Here is a 22482-nt window from a genome sequence, read left to right as displayed (position 1 = left end):
TGCTGGAGCTGAAGACCGGACTGGGGACCAGAGCACCACCTTCACATCCCAGTCTCAAAGTCGCAAAAGGACACAGCAAACCCCAGTAGACGCATGCAAAACGACTTAACAGAATTATTTCTGTACTTTTTTATGCTTATTGAAACAAAACAAGTATGTATAAGAAGCGGTGATGCTAAAAATCATAGAATTTGAAATGGAAGCAGCAGTAAATGAGGTTAAAAGAGACAGAAGTGCAGATAAATGAAAGTGTGGGAGTATTTCCCTCCTTCAGAGCTGGCTGTCCTCCAGGGGTAATGTTGGTTGAAACATCAGCCTTGATACATGGGTGTGGCGCCGTCATAAAGCTCCTAAATAGCAAGGATGGATTATTTTCGCCGCGCTTCTGATGCAGCGCGAGCGAACAGACGTCTCGCTCACACGGCGGGCGGCACGTACTCCTCTTTCTGACACACGAGACATTTATGACCCGACATCAGTGTTACAGATAGGCCATAACTGTGCTGACACACAATGGAAGCAGAGTGGCTACAAATTGTGTTTTATGCATCCCGGAGGAGCGCATCCGATGAGATTACGGCTGCCTCTTTAACTGGGGTCATCGCGAGCGCTCTGCAGTGAACCGTGAGTCATCAGTTACCATTCCGGGACGGCGTCAAGGCTGCTTTTCCTGCTAATCAGCTAAATATCGCTTCCTGCACCAGGAAGTTGGGCACATGTATGGATGACAGATGTGTGGGTAATTTCATTTCACTACCTTATGATGAAAGAAAGGAAATGGAGCAGCGGCGACATGGCATGGAGAGGATATTAGATGTGGAGCGTATGTTTGTTTTGATAAAGTTGCTTATGTTAGGATGGAGATGATACCAAGACAACCACCAGACGTGTACAAAAGATTCAACAAAGGTATAAAAGGCACAGATGTAAAGTTTTAAAGCGTTAAAACAGCAGAAGTGGTGTGATGGCAGAAAACCCAGCAGTTTTCGTCACTTTACTTGCGCACCATGAATTCTAGTTGGCCTGATCCTCACCCTTATCTGAGGAAGTGCTCTTTATTTGGAATACCAACCCCTCCAGTGAAAGGACTTTATCTTTACATAGGAGGTATTCTTCTTTCAAATAGGGAAAATATTAATTACATTTGGTGCTGTGATCATGAAACTTCAATTTCATCAGAGGACATCTGAAAGAATATTTCAAAAAAAAGAATAGAATCATGCATGGCTCCAGTAAATCTTGAGCACGGAGAGCCCCGGACGTCAATACTTGGATGTGATTTGCACTTTGGAACAGAGTCAGGATGGAAATGAAAGTTTATACAGTGCATTAAGCAGGAAGAGCAAAAGCAGGAACAGGAACGTCACATTCTGGCTGCAGTGGCCAGAGCCATCACTACAACTGCAAAATAAAAAAGGTTTTGGGCTTGATGACGGTGCATTTTAAAGAATATACAGGGGGTCCGAGAGGGATTTAAAGGGTTACTTCAACTGGGGAAGATGACAGCAGAGGTGCCATTAACACACACCAACACACTTTTCGAGAGTATAAGGACACAATAATAGACACACGCAGACGCTCCATCACCCAGAGGTCTGTTCTTTCTCACTGCAACCATTCTGCCAGATTCTACATACATACCCACACACATACAATCCCCTCAGCTGATCTCTTCACGGCCGAGTGCAGGCGGGGCACGGAGGGCTGCAGCCCTCAGGCAGGGCCATTTCTCCCTGTGTTTGCACATTTCATAGTCATTGAACCTGCAGCTAAAAATAGAAAGCTACAAAAACTCGCACCACCTCGCCCCGCAAACACCAGGAAGATATATACTCCATTAAATGTTCTATAGGCTGTTCACCCAGGCACCGAATTAAGGGAAACAAATGCCCAGTGTCATGGGATCAATAAATAATTTCCTTTCTTAACACTTTCTCTTCACAATGAAGGTGTTTTCAGAAGCAACAGAAAAGATGATCTACAGAAAAATGTGCAGTCTGGGAAAGATGGGAAAGATATTTACAGCATAGGACGAGAGGAAATTTGCTGCTCCGTAAGGATGGACTACATTTGGCCCCTTTCATAAGGGTAATGTGATCAAATAAAATATGTCTGGTACACACTATATAGAAAATAGTACACACCCTTCAGCGATGTACTTAGCCTGTTCTTTTACTGCCAGCCCCCTTTCCAGGGGCAGACTTACGTACACAACCACACAGTTCCGAGCACTGAGCTCCCTCTCGTGGCCACCAAAGTGCACTGCAACCATGATTTCACCGAGTGAATCAGCACCATCCTTCTCCTCACTGTATATCATCATGTCCTTCAATGGAAAGTTTACTTTCTTTCCTTTTGTGAACCAGCCATGCTGCTGAAACCATCTCAATTCACTGGACGTAGGTACGTGTTTAGTGGAGAAGTGGAGAGGATGAGCCACAATCCATGCAATATTGATGTGCTGCCCAATGATCTGCCATGAGCATCCATGCTGGTTCCTTAAAACATCCCAGCTACAACACACAAAAATCAGTAAGACAAATCACCTCCAGAGATATATTTAAAACGATGCGATGCAATTAAAAAAACGAGTTAATGCAAAAGAAAAGTTGCCATTTTTGTGCAGTTTCTTCAGCGTCCAATGAGAACGAGGAGGAAGCGCCAACATTCACATGCACCAACACCGGCTGCACGTGGTGAATTACATTTTAATGAGCTTCTAATTTTAGTGTGCGCGCCAGTAATAACAGACCTGATGAATATTTATGTGCCCTGTTTGAAGTTCATGCACATGAGGAACAGACGGTGGTTTCACGCAGAAACAGCTCATTTCTGACAGACTCGCGTCCCCTTCAGCTCCTCCAACACCGACACGGTCATTAAAACGGAACAGACGTGACGCGCGGTGGAAGAAAATTGAAATGAATTCTTTAGCCTGTGTATTTTTAAAAGTCCTCCGTTGAGGTGTTTATCTAGGGATTTGTAGCAGCGGAGGTTACTCCAAACATTTTAAAAGGTAATATTTATAAGAAAGCAGCTTACCGGTGGTGCCACTGACGGACAACATCGTGTTTGGGAGAAAGATTGCTTTTCTGTGCGCAATGGAAGCGGCTGTCGGCAGCTCCTTCCCCCGAACACGACGGAAACTGTCGACCTTCAGCACCTCGGGCAGCTCCGAGTCCAGACGGCAGCGCCGAGGCACCGTGAAGGTTACGCCGAGACTCCGCTCAGCACGGCCGAGCCTGTCCGGCCAATGCGGCGGTGCTCTCCTCCCTCATCGGCTCGGCCACCCGAAGATGCCAAAGCGTTTAAAAGCACGGAGGATTCCGGCGGCGCATCGCTGCACCCGCTCCGTCAAAGCGTGCGAACAACCCCGAGCTCAATGTCAGCTGGCCTGCGGGGCGAAAGCATGTGGAGCGGGCACCGAATCATGTTCCCCAGCGCCGCGGTATTAATCCATCCGTATCAGAGCCGCAGCTCTGTTCTAGTTGATGAAAGCTCATTATATATGCGGCGCGACCCAGCTCGCAGTCCAATGGAAAGACCGAAAACGCGACGCTGCTTCCCCCCCCCCCCTCCCCGCACCATGTCGTGTCCGAACCGGTCTGTGCTCCAACCAGACTTTTGATTTGTTCCAGAAAAAACAGGAGACACATCTGCTGCCACAGTCGTGTGTGTGTGTGTGTGTGCGTGTGTGTGTGTGTGTGTGACAGATGTGAAATCATGAAGTCATGGGGGCCCATTGGTTTCAAAATATAGGCATGCCAGCAAACAGTGCTGCGTTCATGTTCTGTGGGAACTGTCATGCACATGTAGGTTAAAAGGACTTGAAATATTGGGGTTAGGTTTTAAAATCCAAGATGACGTGACCGAATTGCTGTTTCTTTATTTTTCTCATTTTAAAAAAGCTCTATTAAAGAAGCACATATTTTATTATACAATTATTTGAATCTTTAAAGGTTGGTGAGAGGGGGTTTACACCTGAATCCTCCCACAAAAGCATTTTCAGCTCTGCAGTTTTTAATCTTTTTTATTCTTCCTCGACCCAACGTCACTGTTCAGGCCGAGCCCCTTGGACAGGAACTCCAGCTTCGGGTCAGAGGCAGGACGGCGCAGCTTCTGCGAGGATGCGGATGAGGTACCGGTCCGTTGGAGTAAAGCTGAGCCAGAAGATAAAGCTCTCGACCTGTCAATCTATGTTCTAACCCTGACCTGTGGTTATGAGTGATGTGTAGGGACAGAGAGTAAGGGAGAAGTTCCTGAAGTCCGAGGATAGGGAACACATTTCCCAGCGCTGGAGAAAGGAAGGTGCTGCCCCCACAGAGCAGAACTGTGCTGTTCTATACTAACATGTAATATTTGGATGATACAGTTGGCCAGATTAACACAGAAAATATGTGTGGTCAACTGTGAAGTTTGATTTTGGAGAGAAAAGTTAGCTCTTTGGGAAGAAGGGCCCTGTGTGATCCTTCAGCCAATACTGGTCCCAGCATCTTACATGTTCTGGGCCATCTTGCGTGCCTTTGGTGCATTACAGAATTGACAACAAAGCTACCTTGAATCTTCAGTACATCTAAAATAAGAAGAGTTTAATTTTGTATTTGTATGAACTGAAGATCTACACTCCCAGTAACGGTACAGGGAGTTACATCATGAGACAAAGTCTGTCCATTCCTATAGATGATATTGGATGTTACAGTGTTGCTCAGAAACCAGCCAGTCTACCTTATTACCCTCCATGTTTGAACCCAGAGAAGTCCCCTTGAATGAGCGTCGTACTTCCCCTTCAGTCTTACGGCAGAAATGCCGAAGGGGGCCACAGAGTGTTGCTTTAATCACAAACCACTTCCTCCCTGTAGACTGTTGAGTCCTCGGCTCCTTTAGAACCACGTCAGAGGAAATGCTGGAGAGCTACAAGTGGCCATCTGAAAACTTCTCCCAGTTTACCTGTATCAAAAGGTCTTTCGGATTCATTTCTTTACCCCCCCCAAATGTCTCTCTGCACTTATTTCCTCATGAATCTGCTACAGAGGCTAAATTACCTGACACAAGTAGCAGCGATTGTTATCAGCCCAGATATTCTATCTTAGATCCATAATTGTGCTTGTTGCGATAAGATAAAGTCAGGAAGGGGGAAAACGGCTGCCAGACTGCAAGAACGCCGCAAAGAATCATGTCATTTCATTGATTTATGTTCTGATTTTGACCAATTGCACTCTAGGAAAGATCACATTCCTGTCTCTCAATCCCAAATCATGTCAAACACATAGCATTAGTGTCCAGGACGGAGATGCCGCCCTGTCCATTCCTGCGTCTTTTGCAGCGTTGCTCCGTGCGTCTTCTCCGACGTAGCTTAGCATTGTGCAGTCATACTATATTATTACCGGCGTCCATGATCTCGACAGACAATCAGCCTTAAGTGTCACATGGCCATGGCAGTGCCAGGGGAATGGAGCACATATCCCGGCCCGTCTGCTAATGCCCAGCCTGTCCATCATTATTACTCAACACTGTCCGTACCACAAGGTAACTGAATTCCAGGCTATTATCCACTGGTGGACAATGGAATACAACTGGGAGCAGCAGGGCAGGGGTCCTTCCCGGTGGTTCTGGAGCTGATTTGACTCCAAAATATTTTCTTTCCAGACAATTTAGAGCAGAGTAGAATTTTTAAAAATGAAATGAAGATACTTGTGATGCAAAAATGAAAGGAAACACACTGTGTCTTAAGTCTCGTCCCTCTCCAAGATGTCCCTGAATTAGAGCTTTAATCAATGCCTCACAGTTCAGACTCACAGACGGGACTAATTATTGTTGGGATGCGTCTCATCCTTGGCTGCTGTATGTGCATCAATACACAACACATCATAGCACGAGCGGTTCCAAGAAAGGCAGAAAAGGATTTGCTAACCACTTTGTCCTCCTGTTGCAATTCCATGAGAGCAGGAATGCAGCAGAAAGGAAGAAACGGGGCGTCAGAGGGGGGAGGGGAAGAGAGCAGAGGAGGGACAGAGAGAGAGAGAGAGAGAGAGAGAGCGAGTGAGTGGCATAAGTAGGGCCTGGTAGTATTGTCAGTTAATGCATAAAAACACTCAACTTAAGCATTCTAATGCTAAAAGCTTTAGCTTTGACTTTATAGAGGATTTTGCAGAGGTTAGTTGGGAACCGGAGAGGCAAATTACGCAATCTCCTGGTGTTGGAAAAAGGGGGAAGAGTTCCCTCCAGTGGTGATTTTGAAGAACTGGTAAACAGCTCCAGCCGTGATTCACGTCAGAGGCAAGAGAATTTGAACACAGACGTGATGAGAGGAGATGATACTGTCAGCTCAATTACCGGATTACGACAGCACAGGGAGAAATTAGCCTGAGGGAGAACGCCGGCGTTGTGTGGATGTGAGTGTGTGTGTGTGAGTGTGTGTGTGTGTGTGTGTGTGCGTGTGTGTGCAGAGCACCTATCGTGCAAGTCAGCGTTACCTTATTTGACCGCAGAGACACTCGTCCTCCACACCGAGCACAGAATTTTGTTTGGCAATATGAACAGAGGTGGCCACAGCCATCGGCAAACTTGGTTTTGTGGCAGATCCCACAGGTGGGGGCTTCGCTCTTCTGGTCCTGAGCCGGCTTCGTCTCCTCCCCCATTTTCTTAACCTGTTCCTTATATGACTCAAACTGCTGGTGCAACTTCCTGCAAGCAAACAGGCAAGGAAAGAGGTCAGGAAGCAAGAAATATGGCATGGTCACAGGTAAAATAGGGCATGAATTATGTAATTAAGGTTATTTGAAATACTTCTGTTAGGTTGGAATCAGGATATAAGAAATTCTGGGGGGAATAACAGCCATTAAAGCCAGTTTTCAATATGATATCCTGAGATTTGATACGTTCTTCAGCCCACATGCCTTCCTCCTGCTCGACTGCTTAAATGACACGAGCTCGGCCGCGGTTGAGGTTTTGAAAGGAAAAGCAGACGCCGTGACATCAGAAGCTGCAAAGCCGAGTTCCTTCTGACCCAAAATGGTGCCTGTGGAGATCAAATGTGCCTTTGCAATCTTGAGAACTACACTTAATTCCACTTTCTCAGGTTGCCTGGCCTTTAATGAGTCATTTGCACCTCTGCTTCTATATCAGGGTGGCGTAAACTGAGATGCTATGCAGGTGCACGCCGCAGGTGCACGCCGCAGGTGCACGCCGCAGGTGCACGCCGCAGGAAGCATCTTTTTTTACTGTAAAGTCTCATTAATGATCGGCGTCCCTGCAAATGTCAGATTTAGTTGCGTTACTGTTTGTGTCCTACAGATGGCGCCTCATGTCTGAGTAGATCCTCCCTATAGGTCCTTGGGGACAAAATTTAATAAAATAATAAATAAAAATACATGAACTCTTCACATGCATTTTGTATGATACATGTCAGTTGAGCGTCTCCTTGGAAACTAAACACTGGGCTGACTTCATAATATGGCGATTAGAATTGGTTTCGCCCCACATGTCCCCTGCAACATTCATTAGCGCTTGTGAATTATTGAGCACTGCTATCCTTTTACCACATACAGCGCTGAGTTTGAGATGAACACGCACGCTGTGCCCATATTTAGACATTTAGAGTCCAAAATGCAGCAGCCACGCATGATCTGGACGCACATGCGTGCATGCGTGCGTGCATGTGTGAGAAGGAGGCTTCCGTGACATCTAAACATGAGACCTGCTCCACTGGCACGACCCTCGCTGAGGGATTAAAGGGCTAATTGTGTCACAGCTTTTGTGTTTTTACCCAGCAGAGATTACCACGTAGCCTTAACAGATTCCGCCAAATCTTATTTTCTGTCAGAGGCAGCGATAACAGAGTGATGAAGAGTGTGATACGAGAGATAAAGCCACTGTCTCAGAGGATAAAGGGAATAAGACTGCAAACAATTGTGTTTTATTCTCACTTAATCTCCCTTAGACTCAAACCGTCCCAGAGACACACACTCCATCCTGAGCCTCTGCCCTATATGGAGAAGCAGTTTAGGAAGAGACAGATAGAAGATTAAAGAGGTCCCGGTGAGCAGAGGAGGAGGAAGAAAAGAGTCCAAACGCTGTAGGAATCAATGGAAGTGGCAGCAGGCGGCTGTTGCTCTGCGTCCGCTTGCTTATTCGGTCACAGGCGGTCAAACGCAGGTGACGCTGCTGACCAGTACAAATACGCTGCTCATTGTCCCACCTGTGCGGCGTATCGGAGCGCTCTGAACCTGGGGTTGCACCAGAGCAGCGCCACGCCCCCCGATAACCCGAGACTCTCTCCAAACTCAATATATCAGCAATATGAAGCCACAGTGCCACATATTCCCCCTGAAGCTTTTCACCTTCAGAGGAATATTTATTTTTTCTTATGCTCTGCTTTTTAATTGATTTTCTTTTGACAACATCCCATAGTATAGGGTAAATGTGTTTAGTGTTTCTTAACAGCCTACTGTGACCTTTAACCTCACCTGCCTTTGGCTAAGGTTACAAACACCAACTCAATTCCACTTCGGAGCAGATGCCAAACTTTAGGGAGGGAAGTTGGAAGGTGAAATTCCTCCTGATCAGGAGGTGTAATTCCTTATATTCCAGCAGGTGTACCTCACAAAGCAGGAATCCAACATGACAAACACTCAGGTGCTCCCGAATAAACAAATGATGTCACCTCCACAGAGCTTAAACATGGCCGGTACAGGGTGTCGGGGTGGGGGGGGTCACCATTGTATGTCTGTGCCTGATGTTACTTACGTGTCTGGCTCTGGCTCCTTTTCATTTTGGGACTTTTGCGGGCCCTGAAGGACGTTATTTACCAGCTCAGTGATTCCACTAAACCACCTGTTCAAACAAGCAAAGTGTGACTGGAACTTTTGGCGCTCACAATAAGAGAAAACCTGCGTTTATCTGAGGAGGCGGGATCGAAGAATCAAACAGAGGCGGGGACATTCACCATGACCAGCGCAGAGACAATCAGAGCGGCGATTAGTGGAACACTGACAACCAGGCACAGTGTCGAGGACAGAGACAGAGAGAGAGACAAAGAGAGAGAGACAGAGCGAGAGAGAGAGAGACAGAGAGAGAGAGACAGAGAGAGACAGAGAGAGAGAGAGAGCGAGAGAGAGACAGAGAGAGAGAGAGAGCGAAACGGGGGGCAGAAGAAGCGTACAGTCAAGGGAAAGAGGAAGGAAGCAGAAAAGCTCTACTGCTGATGGAGATGAGAGCTACATCAAGCGCTCAGCGGTGCTCAGGGGTCGGGATACCAGACTGCCAACACCTACAGGTGGATTTAAAACGCAGCGGCGGAAACAGGAAGACAGGAAGGAAGGTGCACCTCGCCGATGTTTGAGGCCGAGAAGCCAATCAGAGTGCTGATGTCACACTGGATATGAATGAGCAGCCAGAGAGGACCGAGGGAAGAGCACAAAGGGTATACAGGCCTGGCTGTAACAAAGCTGGCCGGAAAAGGGAAAGCTGTTGTCGACGATGTCGTGGAAGTTGGCTGTTAAGTGAGCAGAATTTCGTTAAATCGAATGCGTGACAGCAGCTTTCCATGACATCACTGACGTTTCGTTTACTTGTCTCCCCGACAGAAAGGAGAAAGCCACATGAAGCACACAGCACTGAGTGACAGGAAGAAGTGTCAAAGCCTAGAGCACTCTGGGAAATGCAGTTTACTTACTGTGCCGGCTGAGGCTTTGGTTCTTCTTTGATCCTAAAACATAAAAAAAAAAAAAAAAAGTGTGCACAACTGAGGGCAGAACAAACACAAAAATAAGGGAATCAACACAAAATGTTGTGGGAATACTGATGCGGAATCACAAAAAGAGTCATTCAACGGGAGCGTGAATGACATTAGGATGAAGATGATGAATGTGATGATGGAAACGGGGTCAACATATAAGAAAAGTAACACTCAGAATGGCATCAGAGGTGGCAAACCAACAGAAAAGAGCTGCTTCATGTGGACCAGCACCCTCTTTCATACCGTACAGGAGCAAAACCTGTCACATGAACCTCACATAAGTCCAGTTACCTTCAACCCAGACCTGGATGACTGAGAGCCTATGCAGGCTTTGAGTGGCCCCCATATAGTTTACAGGTACGCACATGGCAGAACACCTCTGCTGGGTGACACCTCAACACCTTTAGTTGAACATTAAAGTGCATCTGAAGGTGAGGTGGCGAGTTGCACTTCATCCTGGGCAGACCTGAGCTTAGCCGACTCCAACAACTCCTCTAGCATGATGCTATTAGCAGAAGTTCAAAAACCACAGCAGCATCCAGAACGCCTCCAAACACAGCAGATTTCGATGGTATTGAGAGGGAGAGAGAGCACCCGAGGGAAGAGGCGGTTCTGAGTACCCGACAGTCTCGCTGCTCTGTTTCCTGATGAGCCAGTCCATATTTATCCCCTCGCCGTTCTGATGACCTGCAGTGCCGTTCTTTATTGATCCCATCAGCCTCGTCTCTGTGGTCGCATTACAAGCCTCATATTTATCTGATCGAGCTGCTGCCTGCCCGCCTGCCCGCCTGGACCGAGTGTGTGTACTGTCCTCTCACGTGTGCATATGTGAGTGTATTACTTGACACTGGCCAGCAAAACGAGTGAGTGTAAAATATCACTAGTGACGTATTTGGTGTCGTGCCTCCCGGAGGCCGCGGGGCAGATGGGACGAGGGTGCTCTCTGTGTTCTGCCCCGTTTTAACACACACAAAGAAAGCAAGCGCTAGGAGCTCTCATAGGTCTGATGGTCTTGATGAGTTTAAACTTTCAAGCTTCTGTTGTTGGTTTTTTGGGCTTTTTTTTTAAGCTACAACAGCAGTTATTTATAGACCCTGTTTAGACCCGGTTTCAGCCTTCTCTGCTTCACTGGTTCTGTGTAATGAAGCAGTCACGCTTGGCGATGACTGGTGAAATACCGCCCTCTAGTGGACGAGCGCAGACCAGCCTTTCCTGGGTTCTGTAGGAAAATATTTTTTCTGTGTGCTGTGATTTGGAGGCGTCACAGGACGCACTGGTAGTTGTTGGTATGAAAATATTCCGTTTAAATTCCTAAATGCTTGTTGATAAAACAGCAAAAGAAAAAAAACAAACAAACAAGGACATCATCCATGTTCTTTAACCCCAACAAAGTCGGCAAAATCAAAGATCGCCTTGAAGGTTGACTTGAAAGGAGCGCTTATTCAAATGCAACATGAAAGGAAAACTAAAATTAACACGGTTCAGAAACAACATGGAGCTCCGGCTGACGACGGCTGGCATCCAGGGTGCGTTGGCTCCAGGACCTGAGCGGAGGGGTTCAGTCCAAACTCCAGGGCTCTCCTGGCTTTACCGGGGAGATTTTGCCCTCAACTCCCTCAACATTTTGAACCCTGTGCTGTGGGAGTCTCTGGGTGGCTTCAGTGCTGAATGGACTGGCCGTAGTGGGACAGAGAGGCTAACCTTATCGCTGAGCTCAGTCACACAGAAAAACGTGACACCTGTTCCACCACCGGGATAAGGCTGAAAGCATGTCGCACACCAGTTCTGAAGAGGGAAGCGCTTCCAACAGCAGCACAAACAGAAACAGCTGACACATTGGACTGATTTTTCTGGTTTAGCATCAGATATTAAAAACCCACGAGGCTCCACAGATGAACCAGACAATGAGGTTCTTCCAGCTCCATGAGGGGATTCTTTAACAGAGGATCTGGTGGCTAAGCTCTGACCCTACGGGCCCTAGAGTCCACTACCAGGCTGCCTGATAATTGGATCATAAGGGAGTAATCTGACTCAGTGGGTAAATACCAACTCCATCCATCATTAACACCATCTGAGCCAAACAGTAGCACCAGGAGATGAGAGAGACATAAGAAGAGGCTATAAGTGATGGTCGTTTCTAAAATAATGACATAATAATGAGGATGAGGGGCACTATATAGCATGCAGTAAGTGCCCAATTCAAGTTAATTACAAAAATTCTGCGTCAATACTGATCCAAGTTTTAAGACCTGCTGGCTGTCACCTATGCTAAATGAAGCTAGCGCCGCTATAATACAAGATATTTCCGCGGAATCTGTGAGAGATTAAGATGAATCAAATTCAAAATGGCACCTCTGCTTCACGTTCCCCGCAAATCTCTCGGAAAAAGGGAGATTGTGCTAAAAATGGCGCCTCGTTTAAAGAGTGGCGGTTAATTCTCCGGGCACCTGTTCAGCCCACATTCCTAATAAACGCCGGAACTGCTGCTTCACGGTTCCACCAAACCTCGGGGAGGGTTAGCGGCGGAGGACGGCGCTCTGAAAACTTTGTCGCCCTGAAACCGGACGGAGGGGGGCTGTGTTGGGGGGCAGGCGCCCCGGCGTGGCGGGCCCGTCCCTGCGCCCCGGCCGGGCCTCAGAAGCCACAGCTAGCGCTGAGCCTGCTGGGAAGCGTCATCAGAACAGACACGCTAACGCGAGCCAGACCTCCTGACCACGGTCTCATATTCCCATTGTCAAACAAGAGTTGGCAACGGCGGCTGATCTGCCGCCAATAGAACTCAGATCCATCTGTCTCCCTCCATCACCTGCCAGGATTCAATTGAGCTTTTCCTCCTGAGAGAGCGGAGCGGCCAAAAGGCGGCTCATCACGTGCGCTCATGTGCGTATTTCCGTGCCTCGCGTCCAGGAAGCGTTGAGCACAAGCTGCTGTTTAACGGATAATTCGCCGCTACGGTGGGTGAGTAGCGTGGTGAGGGGTGGTCTCCCGTGCACTTGTGTGCTCTGCTAATGGTGAGTGTATGGACCCGTCTCCCCACGTGCACGGATGCCCGGCTGCTCCTCCTGTCAGCCCGCTTTATTCATTCTGACACAGATACATTTTATTCCGGCTGCGATCAGCAACTTCTTGGCAGCTGACATTGTCCCGGGCCAACGTCACCCCCCCCCCCACAGCTAAAAGCTCCACTGGGAATATTCTAAAAACCCGGCCCCGACAGCGCCTCCCTCGCCCCCGCGGTCAGACAGAGGCGGCCCAACGATTCTCCGCGAGCCCTTCACCGGTTCTGTCCCAGTTTAAGGATTTAGAGCTTCCTGCCAGTTCTGTTGATCTTAGATTGGTTCCATCTATCTACTACAGATCCAAACGGCAGGCAGCGCTGGAACCCATCCCAGTAGGTGAGGGACACGCTCGGAATGGCTCACCGGTCTGTCCCAGGACACACACACACACACACACACACACACACACACACACACAACACACACACACACACACACACACACACACACACACACACACACACACACACACACACACACACACACACTCTTCACTCACATATTCATGTGTAGGAGTAGTGTGAAAGCTAAAATTAGCCTTGTGTGGATTTGTCTGGACTCCGGGAGTAAAAAGGACCCGGAGAGCCTGTGGATGAACTCCACGAGGGAGGTGGAGGTCGTATTCTGGGCTTGATGCTTAATGGACCGCGCTCACACTGCAGTCAGCTTTGGGCTCCAATAATAGACCCAGCTGAGGCTAATAATAAAGAGGTAATAGATACCCTCTATTGTTAGGCCGGCCTGCTTCTGTTCCTGTCCCGATTCAGTGTTACCACACTTCACTATTGGCTTAACTAAACTGCGCCAGTGTACACAAGCACGCGAGCACAGGAGCAATCCAATTTCCTCTCACCACGGAGAAGTGTCGCCTATCATTTTACGGCGACACCGCGGAGCCGGGGCCGGGTTCCTGTGTGCGTCGGCGGATGGGATGTCACGTCGGAGTACATGAAATCAGCCCAGCTAACGTGGAGCCTTCAGCGGATGTTAAAATCAAACTGGGACTCCTCATCTGCCCACATCTGTCCGCTGGGCGGAGAGATCTGCTCGACTCCGTTCAGCCGCTGTAAAATCCCAAATCAAAGGATTCCCCGGCATTAGCCGCCGCTCCGCACAGAATTAAAGCACCACCGGCTAAGCAACCATCCGAGCAGCTGCCCGCTGGAGGATAAGGCGGGAAGCTTTTGCTCGCCGGCCCCAGCAAACACACGCTGCTCCTTCTCCTCGTGGCCTCTAAAGCCTGGTGGCTTTAAATGCCTGCAACTACTTCAAATGATTGTATTTATGTGTCACAAAGGAGGATTTCTGCAGCCCCTCCCCCCCTGCCTGCCACTCTTATTTTGCCCCACTTTGCTACAACAAACGCAGGCCTACTCGCCATTGCCATGGCGATGGCGGCATCTCTGTGGGACGGGCAATATTAAGGGATTAGAGGGAGATCCCGGCTCCAGTCGAGGGGCACGGCCCCGTGATCTCAACGTCTCTGTCAGAGGACGGGCTGAGAAACGGGACTCCTGCCTCTCATCCCGTCCCACATGCTAACGCCTGTGACCACGGCGACCCGTTCTCATGCACAAAACCTCAATTCAGCGCTTTTAAAGCCTCCACAAAGCTATCTCTCGCCCCGGGCGCCGTGAACACGGACTATACGTTGTGGGTTGCATGATAGGGTATGTGTGTAGCCCTCAACAGTGGGCTTACGTAAGGGTCGCGGGTGCATTAGCGGCTGCTGCTCTTCAGCTCCCCTGTTTAGCCGCTTCTGTAATCTACCTACAGCAACATCTACTGTCCAAGGAGCAACCGCGCCGCCGCTGAACGGCTCCGATCCCTGCCGGACCTCCACGCACATTAACGCTAATTCAAAGCAACAGAAGAAGAGCTGCAGTGGCCCCTGGGGGCAAGACAAGTTGGGACGTCACTTATATCCAGGTTATATAAAAATAGAAAACGCTGCAAAAAAAGGCAAAGATTACAAATGAAACTCAGCGTGCAGATGATTATATAATGAATCCTCCTGTCTGGTTATAAGCTAATGTGTGGGGGGATTTTGTTTGGTGTGCGGCGTCTGGGAGTGTGTGACAGGAGGCGGAATTTGCTTTTTTAGAAAGCGCGAGCTGGCCTGGGTTTACCGAGCGACGCAAAGGTGCGTTAGCGGGACCGGCTAGGCGGCCTGCACGTATTTGTGCGGCCTGGTTTGCACCTGCTCGGACCAGCTGAGCCTCGTTGCAAAGCGCGTCACACACACAGACGGGAAGATTAGAGCGGCCTGTGTAAACTGGGAACGGTAAATACACCCGCTCACACAGATGCATTTACGGGTGAGGACTACTGACAGGTCATGTGACTAACTCTGTGTGTGTGTGTGTGTGTGTGTGTGTGTGTGTATCATCTCGCTATTACATAAATTGAGACAGGCTGGCCAAACTTTTACTGGCACAGGGAAATGTGAGCATCTTTGGTGTTAGCTTCCGTAGTTCTGAGGGGTTGTTGAACAAGTGTGTTTGATCAGCTTGGATGAGTCACGTGCACAAGCGATTCAGAATAGTTAGCTAAAACAGCAACAGATGCTAATATGCTAACAGCATGTGCTATGCTCTCACCTGTGGGTGGCTGCAGTTGCCAACATAAGTTGGCCCGAATGAATTAAACGCTTTTAAACAAATTAAAATATTACTGAGTTGCGATGTTTGGGTGAAGGATTGTCAGCAACTTTAGAATCTGTTGATGAGCTAAATGTTGATCTCAGCATGTCCTGTTAGCAAGCATCCATTCAGCCTCTGAAGGAGCCCTCCTATCTCCCACTTCATCTACCAGTCCGCACAGGTACCGACCTCAGTGGTACATTCACTCTCCGTGGAAAAAAATTAGCCTTTGACAGGAGACGCTAGCATTCCGTGCTAACTGCTAAAAACAATTCCGCAAATCCCGCGACAGCTGCACACAGGCCCGTTATGATCCTGATGCTAAAACAATATACTGTGCAGCCCAGAGTGGCGAGTTATTGCGAGTGCTCCTCTGACCTTTCAGGCCTCTGCGAACCCTCAGGGAATGTCACGGGGGGGGGGGGGGGGGAGCGCACCACACCTCACTAGCCAAACCAGCTGCAGTGACACAGTTACCGTGTCGCCACCTTCCCTTTCCAAGCAACAACAAATAAACGCTTCCCCTTCCGCCTCGGTAATTAATGCGCATAACGTAAAGCCTTTTGGCGCGGCGCGCCTCATTCATCTCAGTTGTTTAGGGGGGGCCGTGTTGCCGCCCCCTCCACGGAGGGCCCACGTGTTCCACATGGTTCCCATGGAGGACGGGCTGCTGTATATCTTCCTCTACACTGACTCCACTCAGGGTGGGGGGGGGGGCGGAGGGTGAGCAATAAAAGTGATGAAGTGGCCTCTTCTCGCGCTCACTTTTCCACACGTCACCCCCCCCCACCTTCCTGCTCTTTCTTAGCGTAAGCTTCTCTCCTCCTTTCGACGTATTCTTGCACAGCATGCTGGGAGGCTTACGCAACCACGGGCCAGATGTTTTAGGACCCACGATGAGGGTTCTGTTCCGACAAACGATGCGTTCAGGCTCCTCACCGTGGTAACATCCAGCTCATCCAGATGACCAATTTCAGCTCAACTTCTTCAATTCGCCACGTCCTGATTATTCCCCCCCCCCCTCACGTTTCTGCCAAGGGCGTTTCAGAATGTGCCGCCGGGGGCCAGGAAAATCCCTTCAAACTTTGCTTGAGGGATAAAAGCCCAGAGGAGAATAAAACCTCTGCTGACAAATCCAGATGTTATTTCCAGCAAAGCCCTGAGAGACAATAGAGCGCGGCTGTGCTGTGGGAGATGGCAGCTGATAGCCCCCCCTCCCGGGGGCCGTCATATCAGCAATGAGCCCCGATAGCATCTCAGACGTCAGTGTCGCCCCCCTCCTTCTCCGGCTGATGTTCCTCCTCTCCTTTCCTGTCCTCTCTTCTCATTTCCTCTTCTCTGTCCTAACCGGTGCAGCACTTTCTTCCCTGCCCCCCCCCCCCCCAACACATCAATCGGCTGCCTCTTTAATCGCCCCAACATGTGTGGCAAAGTTTATTTTAAGACAATCAAATGTCCCGCTGCCGTAAATATTCTCCAGTGCACCAAACGTCTGTTAAAAATAGTCACAAAGAAACGGCTAAAATTACCAGCCGCCTTCTGAAGCCAGAATAAATCAATATTTTCACACACTCGCTCACACACGACGACACATCCTCCATCTCTGCTCCTCTCAATGCACCTGATAGCGTCTCCCTACGAACCAAAGGTCTAAAGCTTTAACTTGCTTCATTCTCTCAAACATTCAGTGAATTTGGCGCGCTGCGTTTCTTTAACTTTCTTTTTCTGTTTTTAGATTTGAGTATTTTCATAGGGAGGTGAGACGAGACAGAGGAAGTTTAAGACTTCACGTCGACTTTGATGACGTCCTGTAGGGAAGGATGAAGCCCCGCCCCATTCTAAATTTAGCCAGGAACCGAGCGAAAGGTCTCCTAAAATAGACTTTTGGGACAATAAAGGCTTCGGACATTGTTTATGACTCTTACCGTGATGTTTTATATGACCCAAAGCTCATTTTTCGGCTTATTTCCAGACTTCACCAACAAGAATCGCGTGGAAACGAAGTGATCCAAACACACGCTTGGCGTGCGTTCCGCTTTACAGAGTCAAGACGGCGTCCACGCTCACACTCCCCCTCTCCCGCTCTCCCCCCTGGGGGAAGCGATGGGGGAGGGACGACTCTGGACAGACAGAATCGCTCTGTTCTTTTCCACCATTGTGCCCCCGCAGGTGTCGTCACCAATGGCGTCCACTGAGTTTTGGAGTTTCTACTTCCTTTTTCCTTGTTCGCCCTGCAAAACGAACGTCCGCTGCACACCGCACAGACCTGGGAAACAACCGCTTTCCCTCCTGCGGCTTTGGGGTGTTTAAGTTCTTCATCGGGAATTTCGCTCCTGGTGCCACAGACACGGCGGCGGCCCAGGAAGCTGCTCTTTCTCCCCGCGGAGCGACTCTCAGATCTCAGCCGACCTGGACGTGAATGAAGGCGCTAATAACGTTGGCACTTTGAGGCCCGTGCGCTCCCAGCATCCTCGGCTGGTGCACCGAGCGCCGCGGCGCTATCAGGTAAATGGCCGAGACTGGCGGGGGGCGGGGGGGGCAGCGTGAGCTGGTGGGGGGAAGGGAGGCGGGAGGGCAACAGAAAAAGGAAATGGGATGTGATCAATCAAAGCTAATTCTAGGTCAATGCTCTTGGTGCTGAACATACACATCCCAACCCCCCCTTCACACCCCTCCCTATTCATCAGCCAGGCAATATGTTGCCAAGCCCCGAGCTCCAGAGCCCAGCCAACGTTTACGAGAGAATAGACCTCCTCCACCTGAGACTGTTATTACTAGGATTAGGGGTGTTATTACCTCAGCCATCATTTGGGGGAGTTTAGCAAAATAACTCCAAAAGTTGTGGACAGATTCTGATGAAAGTTTCAGGAAATGTCGACCACGGGCCAAGAGACAGACGGCTTCACTTTTGGTGATGTTCCTCAGTCTGGAGAGCGTCCAAAGATCAAAGCTGACGGGCTTTGATCATAAAGCATCGACCCTATAATGTTATGGAACCTGGAAATGACCTGCTTGTTATTTGTTTGGTAGTAGCAGTTGTAGGATTAGAATATGCAAATCAGCCAGTTTTTGGCACGCCGAAGCTCAACAAAGGCACACACACACACACCACACACACACACACACACACACAGTAAAAGACCAAACACACCTCCACAACATCACCTGACTGTGAGCTAATAGTGTATTAGCATGCAAAAAAAATGGTGACCATCAACCGTTCTGTGTGGTTTTTTTAGGATATTGTTCATTTTCACAGATGCTGGAGGCAGAACAAAGAGAAAAATCAGTCTAGAAAAAAAGGTAGGTGACATAATAGAGCAGCAGACACTCCGGAGACCTGGAATGGCTGCAGCTCAGCAGGGGTTCCTCCTAAAAGGTGGCCGTTATAATTAGTTCTTATCAAACGAGGTCCCAGAGTGAAAGAGGCCCTCCTCGATGATCAGCGCCAGGAGGGGGGGGCGAGTTCGGATGGAGAACCGGAGCACCTCCATCCCCTCATGTCTTCCGCCAGGAACCAGGAGGCTGCCTCAGAAAAGTGGAGGAACAGGGGGGAAAGGAGAATTGGAGCCCCGGGTGTTGTGTGGGTCACCCAATCGCAGGCAGCTGATGTCTGCCTGTAGGACACACAGTGTCTGGCTGGGTGGGGGAGGGGGCCCGAGAGCATTATTACTGTACTGCTCAGAGACTCGCTGATGCATAGAAAGTTAAGGTAGCTATTAGCTCCAGTGCATTTCCTTCACGGGAACAAATAAACCTGGAGCCACTTAAGTGCTTCCCTATGTGGAAAATAGAGACAGTGACGTTCTGAGGTGAATATTCCTCGACCGCGGCCTTGATGAGCTTTCTAGGACCTAATTCTGACAACAAGCTAGTACAGTATGTAGCGCGCCGCATCGTGGGCTCCGGGAAATCGATTTCCCCATTGTCGCAGTCCATTTCCGCCGCGCAGACACGTGTACAGCGTGGGAGCCCGCTACGAACCGGCGGAGAGAGAGGAGCTAATTACATGCGAGTCAGGAGCCGCGGATTTCCATCCACGCTCGCCGGAGCACCTCCAATGAGATGACAGCGAGTTGGCAAGCCCTGCTGCTGGAGGCTTCTCCCTCTCCCTTCCTCTTCCCCATCCGTCCATCCTCCCAGGATTCCCTCAGTTAATCCACAGACTCTGATGTTCAAACCATCACCTCTCCAAAAAATAAAATAAAAAAGTCGACCGAGCGGGACGCTATACGGTTGAATTTGGCAGCGTGGGCGGGTTGGTTTGGGCGAGCGCTACTATCCCATGACAAGTTAATCCACTGCAGTCTTACCTATCAGAGCTGAGCATATTAGCGCTGCTTTGGGATGCGCTATGCTCGCGTGATTCATGAAGAAAGTGGGGATTTACTGTTCTGATGACTCACGGTGAGTCACCTTGCACATATAGAGAGAACGCAGACAAACCCACAGTCGCGCTGCCTGAAATGTTGAGCAAAAATAATAAAATAAATCGGGTAAAATGGGCTGGAGAGGTGTGCCGCGCAGGAAAACACTGACGGGTCGGGAACACGTGAGAGGAGCCATGCTGGACACACAATACTTGTGAAAATAAGCAATCAATAGAGTATAGAGGCCTCTGTGACCCTCCGGTATCTGGCACGTGTGCGTTTTAGTTACCTAACATCAGTCCCGTCCGATACAAAGACCAGCGTCCTCTGCCTGTGCTCAGGCTGGGCATCGCTGACAGGCTAAGGGTGACTGAAGCTGACAATCCCCTTTACCTCAGAGGAAATGAAATTAGAAAAACACTCAGCTATTTGGAAGGAGAATAGAGCAGGATGAGGGGGGGTGGGCGAAGGAAAAGGCCCTGAATGATTCACGCAGCACATGCAGCAGCCGCTGAGAGGTAGCCGTATCTTGGAGAACATGAGTCATGTTTATCATGCAGCTGTGCTAGGTAGTGATTGCACAACTGTCACTCAATTGAGGATGTCGCCACGGAGCAAATATTTACCTGATTTAGCTCACCAGAACAGTCGGAATGCTTTATTACCTAAGTGTCCTAGCAGAAGTGTGGCCTGGTCACCCTGCCTTGCCTTTGCCCCCCAACTCTGACTTTTCCTCATGAGCCCAAATCAAGTTTTTAATTAACAGCACATCAACTGAGTGTGGTTTTATGGCTAGGGCAGAGCGAGAGACTGTAATACTCCACCATAAAACAAGAGTTATGGCTCATGCAGCAAAGGTGAAAGCAGTCCGGTCCGCCTTAAGAACCGGGAGCGGGGGACAGCGGTGGACAGCGCCGCGGTGCTGAAGCGGCTCCCGGGGACCTCTGCGCTCAGAGGGGCGGGAGGGGGACGCAAATCCAGGGGGTCGGTGGGCTCCACCGACAGCTCAACTGTTGAAATCACACACCCCCTCCATCACAGAGGACACCTTAAATCATCTTTCCAGTGTCACATTGTGTAACCTCGGTGACGTTCGCGGGGAAAGGTTAAGCAATTTGGCGTGCTTTTTACGCGAAAATGGCGCCCGCTGCTGCTAACCCAGCCCATTATAGTAAAGCGACGGCTCCGGCGAAGTGGACCCGAAAGAGGCTGGGGAGAGTGTCGCATTCTGAGACGACATTCGCCCGTTTCTACGCAGTGTTCCGCCAACAGGGAGCGAGGAGACAGCGACCGGGAGAGGGGAACGGTCCCCTCACCGCCGTGCTATCAGCTAGCGACGGTGAAACCGTAGCTTCGACGTCGGGAGGCAACATGATCCAGCAGTGACACCGAGAGACAAATTCCCATCCAGCAACAGCTCCCACCAGCCCCGTTTCCCCTCCTTACTTTAACATCGACTGTTCCTTCGCTTCCTCGGTCTTTTGGCGCTCCATGACACCGAGGATGATCTTCCTCTCCTCCTCGGTGAGGTGGCTGAGGTCCGGCATCTCCGGCACGGCGCCCGCCGCCGAGGCAGCCGCAGCTGCGGGGCCGGGGCCAGGGCCGCCCCGGGGCCCGTGTGGAGCAGACATCTTTTATACACCGTGGCTACCACAAAAGAAACGGGAGAACCACCGTCAACCAGCAGCATTTTCGGCCGACATATAACGTTAAGAACATGGTGTCAATGTTTGCTGAGGGCGCCGTGGCTCGGAGACGACATGCTCGGTGCTAGCTGGAACCCACTTTGCATAAATAAGCGTCAAAATGTGAATTAAGGCTGCACCCTCCACTATCCGAGGCTTGTCATGTGCTTATTAAACCCCCGGAATTCATATCATCTAAGCAGTTGCGCGCTAAAACGACACCTAAAAGGAGAAGATACTAGAAAAGCAGACGCGTTTCTAAATAGTGAGCCGCAGCCTTCGGTTCCTCCTTCATCCACCCGGGTTTAAAGTGGTCAAATGGAGCGCGTTGGATTAAAAACAAGCCTTGCCTTTTATTTCGCTGTCATGTTCAATCCTGTCTAACCCATCGCTGGCATCCTTCAGGAAGGTTTTACTCGCATGCTGGAATTATATTATTTTAAAAAGAAAAGTAAAAAAAATAAAATAAAGGGGGCGAATGACCCAAATGCGTCCCCCAGTCCGTCCTTGTTTTGTTTCCGTTTGTAGTCCTCTGTCACCCCGTTTAGCTCCCTTTCCGCCAGGTTGGTAATTCTTGGTGATTTCTTAAATGCACAAAAATGGATGCAATGAGAGAGAGAGAGAGAGGCAGGGTGACAGTGAGAGAGAGAGAGAGAGGGATGGAGAGAAAGAGGCGGAGCGATGGAGACGCGTAGAAGAGGAGAGGACAGCGGACGTTCATTGACAGCAGGCGGGCAGCAGGTGCAAAAACCCGGACTGGACGCTCCCAGTCGGACCGGTCCCGGAAACTCCTGATGCATATTTCATAAGCACATTATGGTCAATGCCGCACGTGCGGGAATGAGAGGAGGAAGGCAGAAAGTGACGGATAATGCGGGTGTTGCGGGGTTTCCGGCCAGAAGTGGCTTTCCTGCAAATGATGAAGTGTTTTTTCTCTTCAATCAAAGGTTCAGGTTTCCGGGGGGGGGGGGCAGTCGGGGATCTGCTGGG

General features: G+C 49.6%; 1 protein-coding gene across 46 annotated transcripts in view; it reads right to left on the bottom strand.

Annotated features, from left to right (window-relative positions):
* Nucleotides 1-22105, bottom strand: part of rims2a (regulating synaptic membrane exocytosis 2a) — an 83524-nt gene extending 61419 nt beyond the window's left edge. For 9 of the 46 annotated variants that reach the window (XM_057044354.1, XM_057044338.1, XM_057044358.1 and 6 more), the window contains exons 1-6: nt 21843-22102; nt 21254-21454; nt 9674-9706; nt 8746-8832; nt 6474-6684; nt 5912-5923 (exon numbers count right to left, since the gene is read on the bottom strand). In XM_057044354.1, coding sequence (XP_056900334.1) covers nt 5912-5923; nt 6474-6684; nt 8746-8832; nt 9674-9706; nt 21254-21438 — 528 coding nt within the window. In that variant the 5' untranslated portion in view covers nt 21439-21454; nt 21843-22102. Of the gene's footprint in view, nt 1-3042; nt 3488-5911; nt 5924-6473; nt 6685-8745; nt 8833-9325; nt 9494-9673; nt 9707-21253; nt 21787-21842 lie in introns of those variants that run through there. The other 37 variants (XM_057044336.1, XM_057044343.1, XM_057044370.1 and 34 more) reach the window with 14 other exon arrangements.
* Between the last annotated feature and the right edge of the window lie 377 nt (nt 22106-22482).

This window comes from Takifugu flavidus, chromosome 10 (assembly GCF_003711565.1).
Source record: "Takifugu flavidus isolate HTHZ2018 chromosome 10, ASM371156v2, whole genome shotgun sequence".
Lineage (NCBI taxonomy): Eukaryota > Metazoa > Chordata > Actinopteri > Tetraodontiformes > Tetraodontidae > Takifugu > Takifugu flavidus.
Note: the sequence above shows the minus strand (reverse complement) of the source record. Positions and strands in the feature narration are given on the sequence as shown.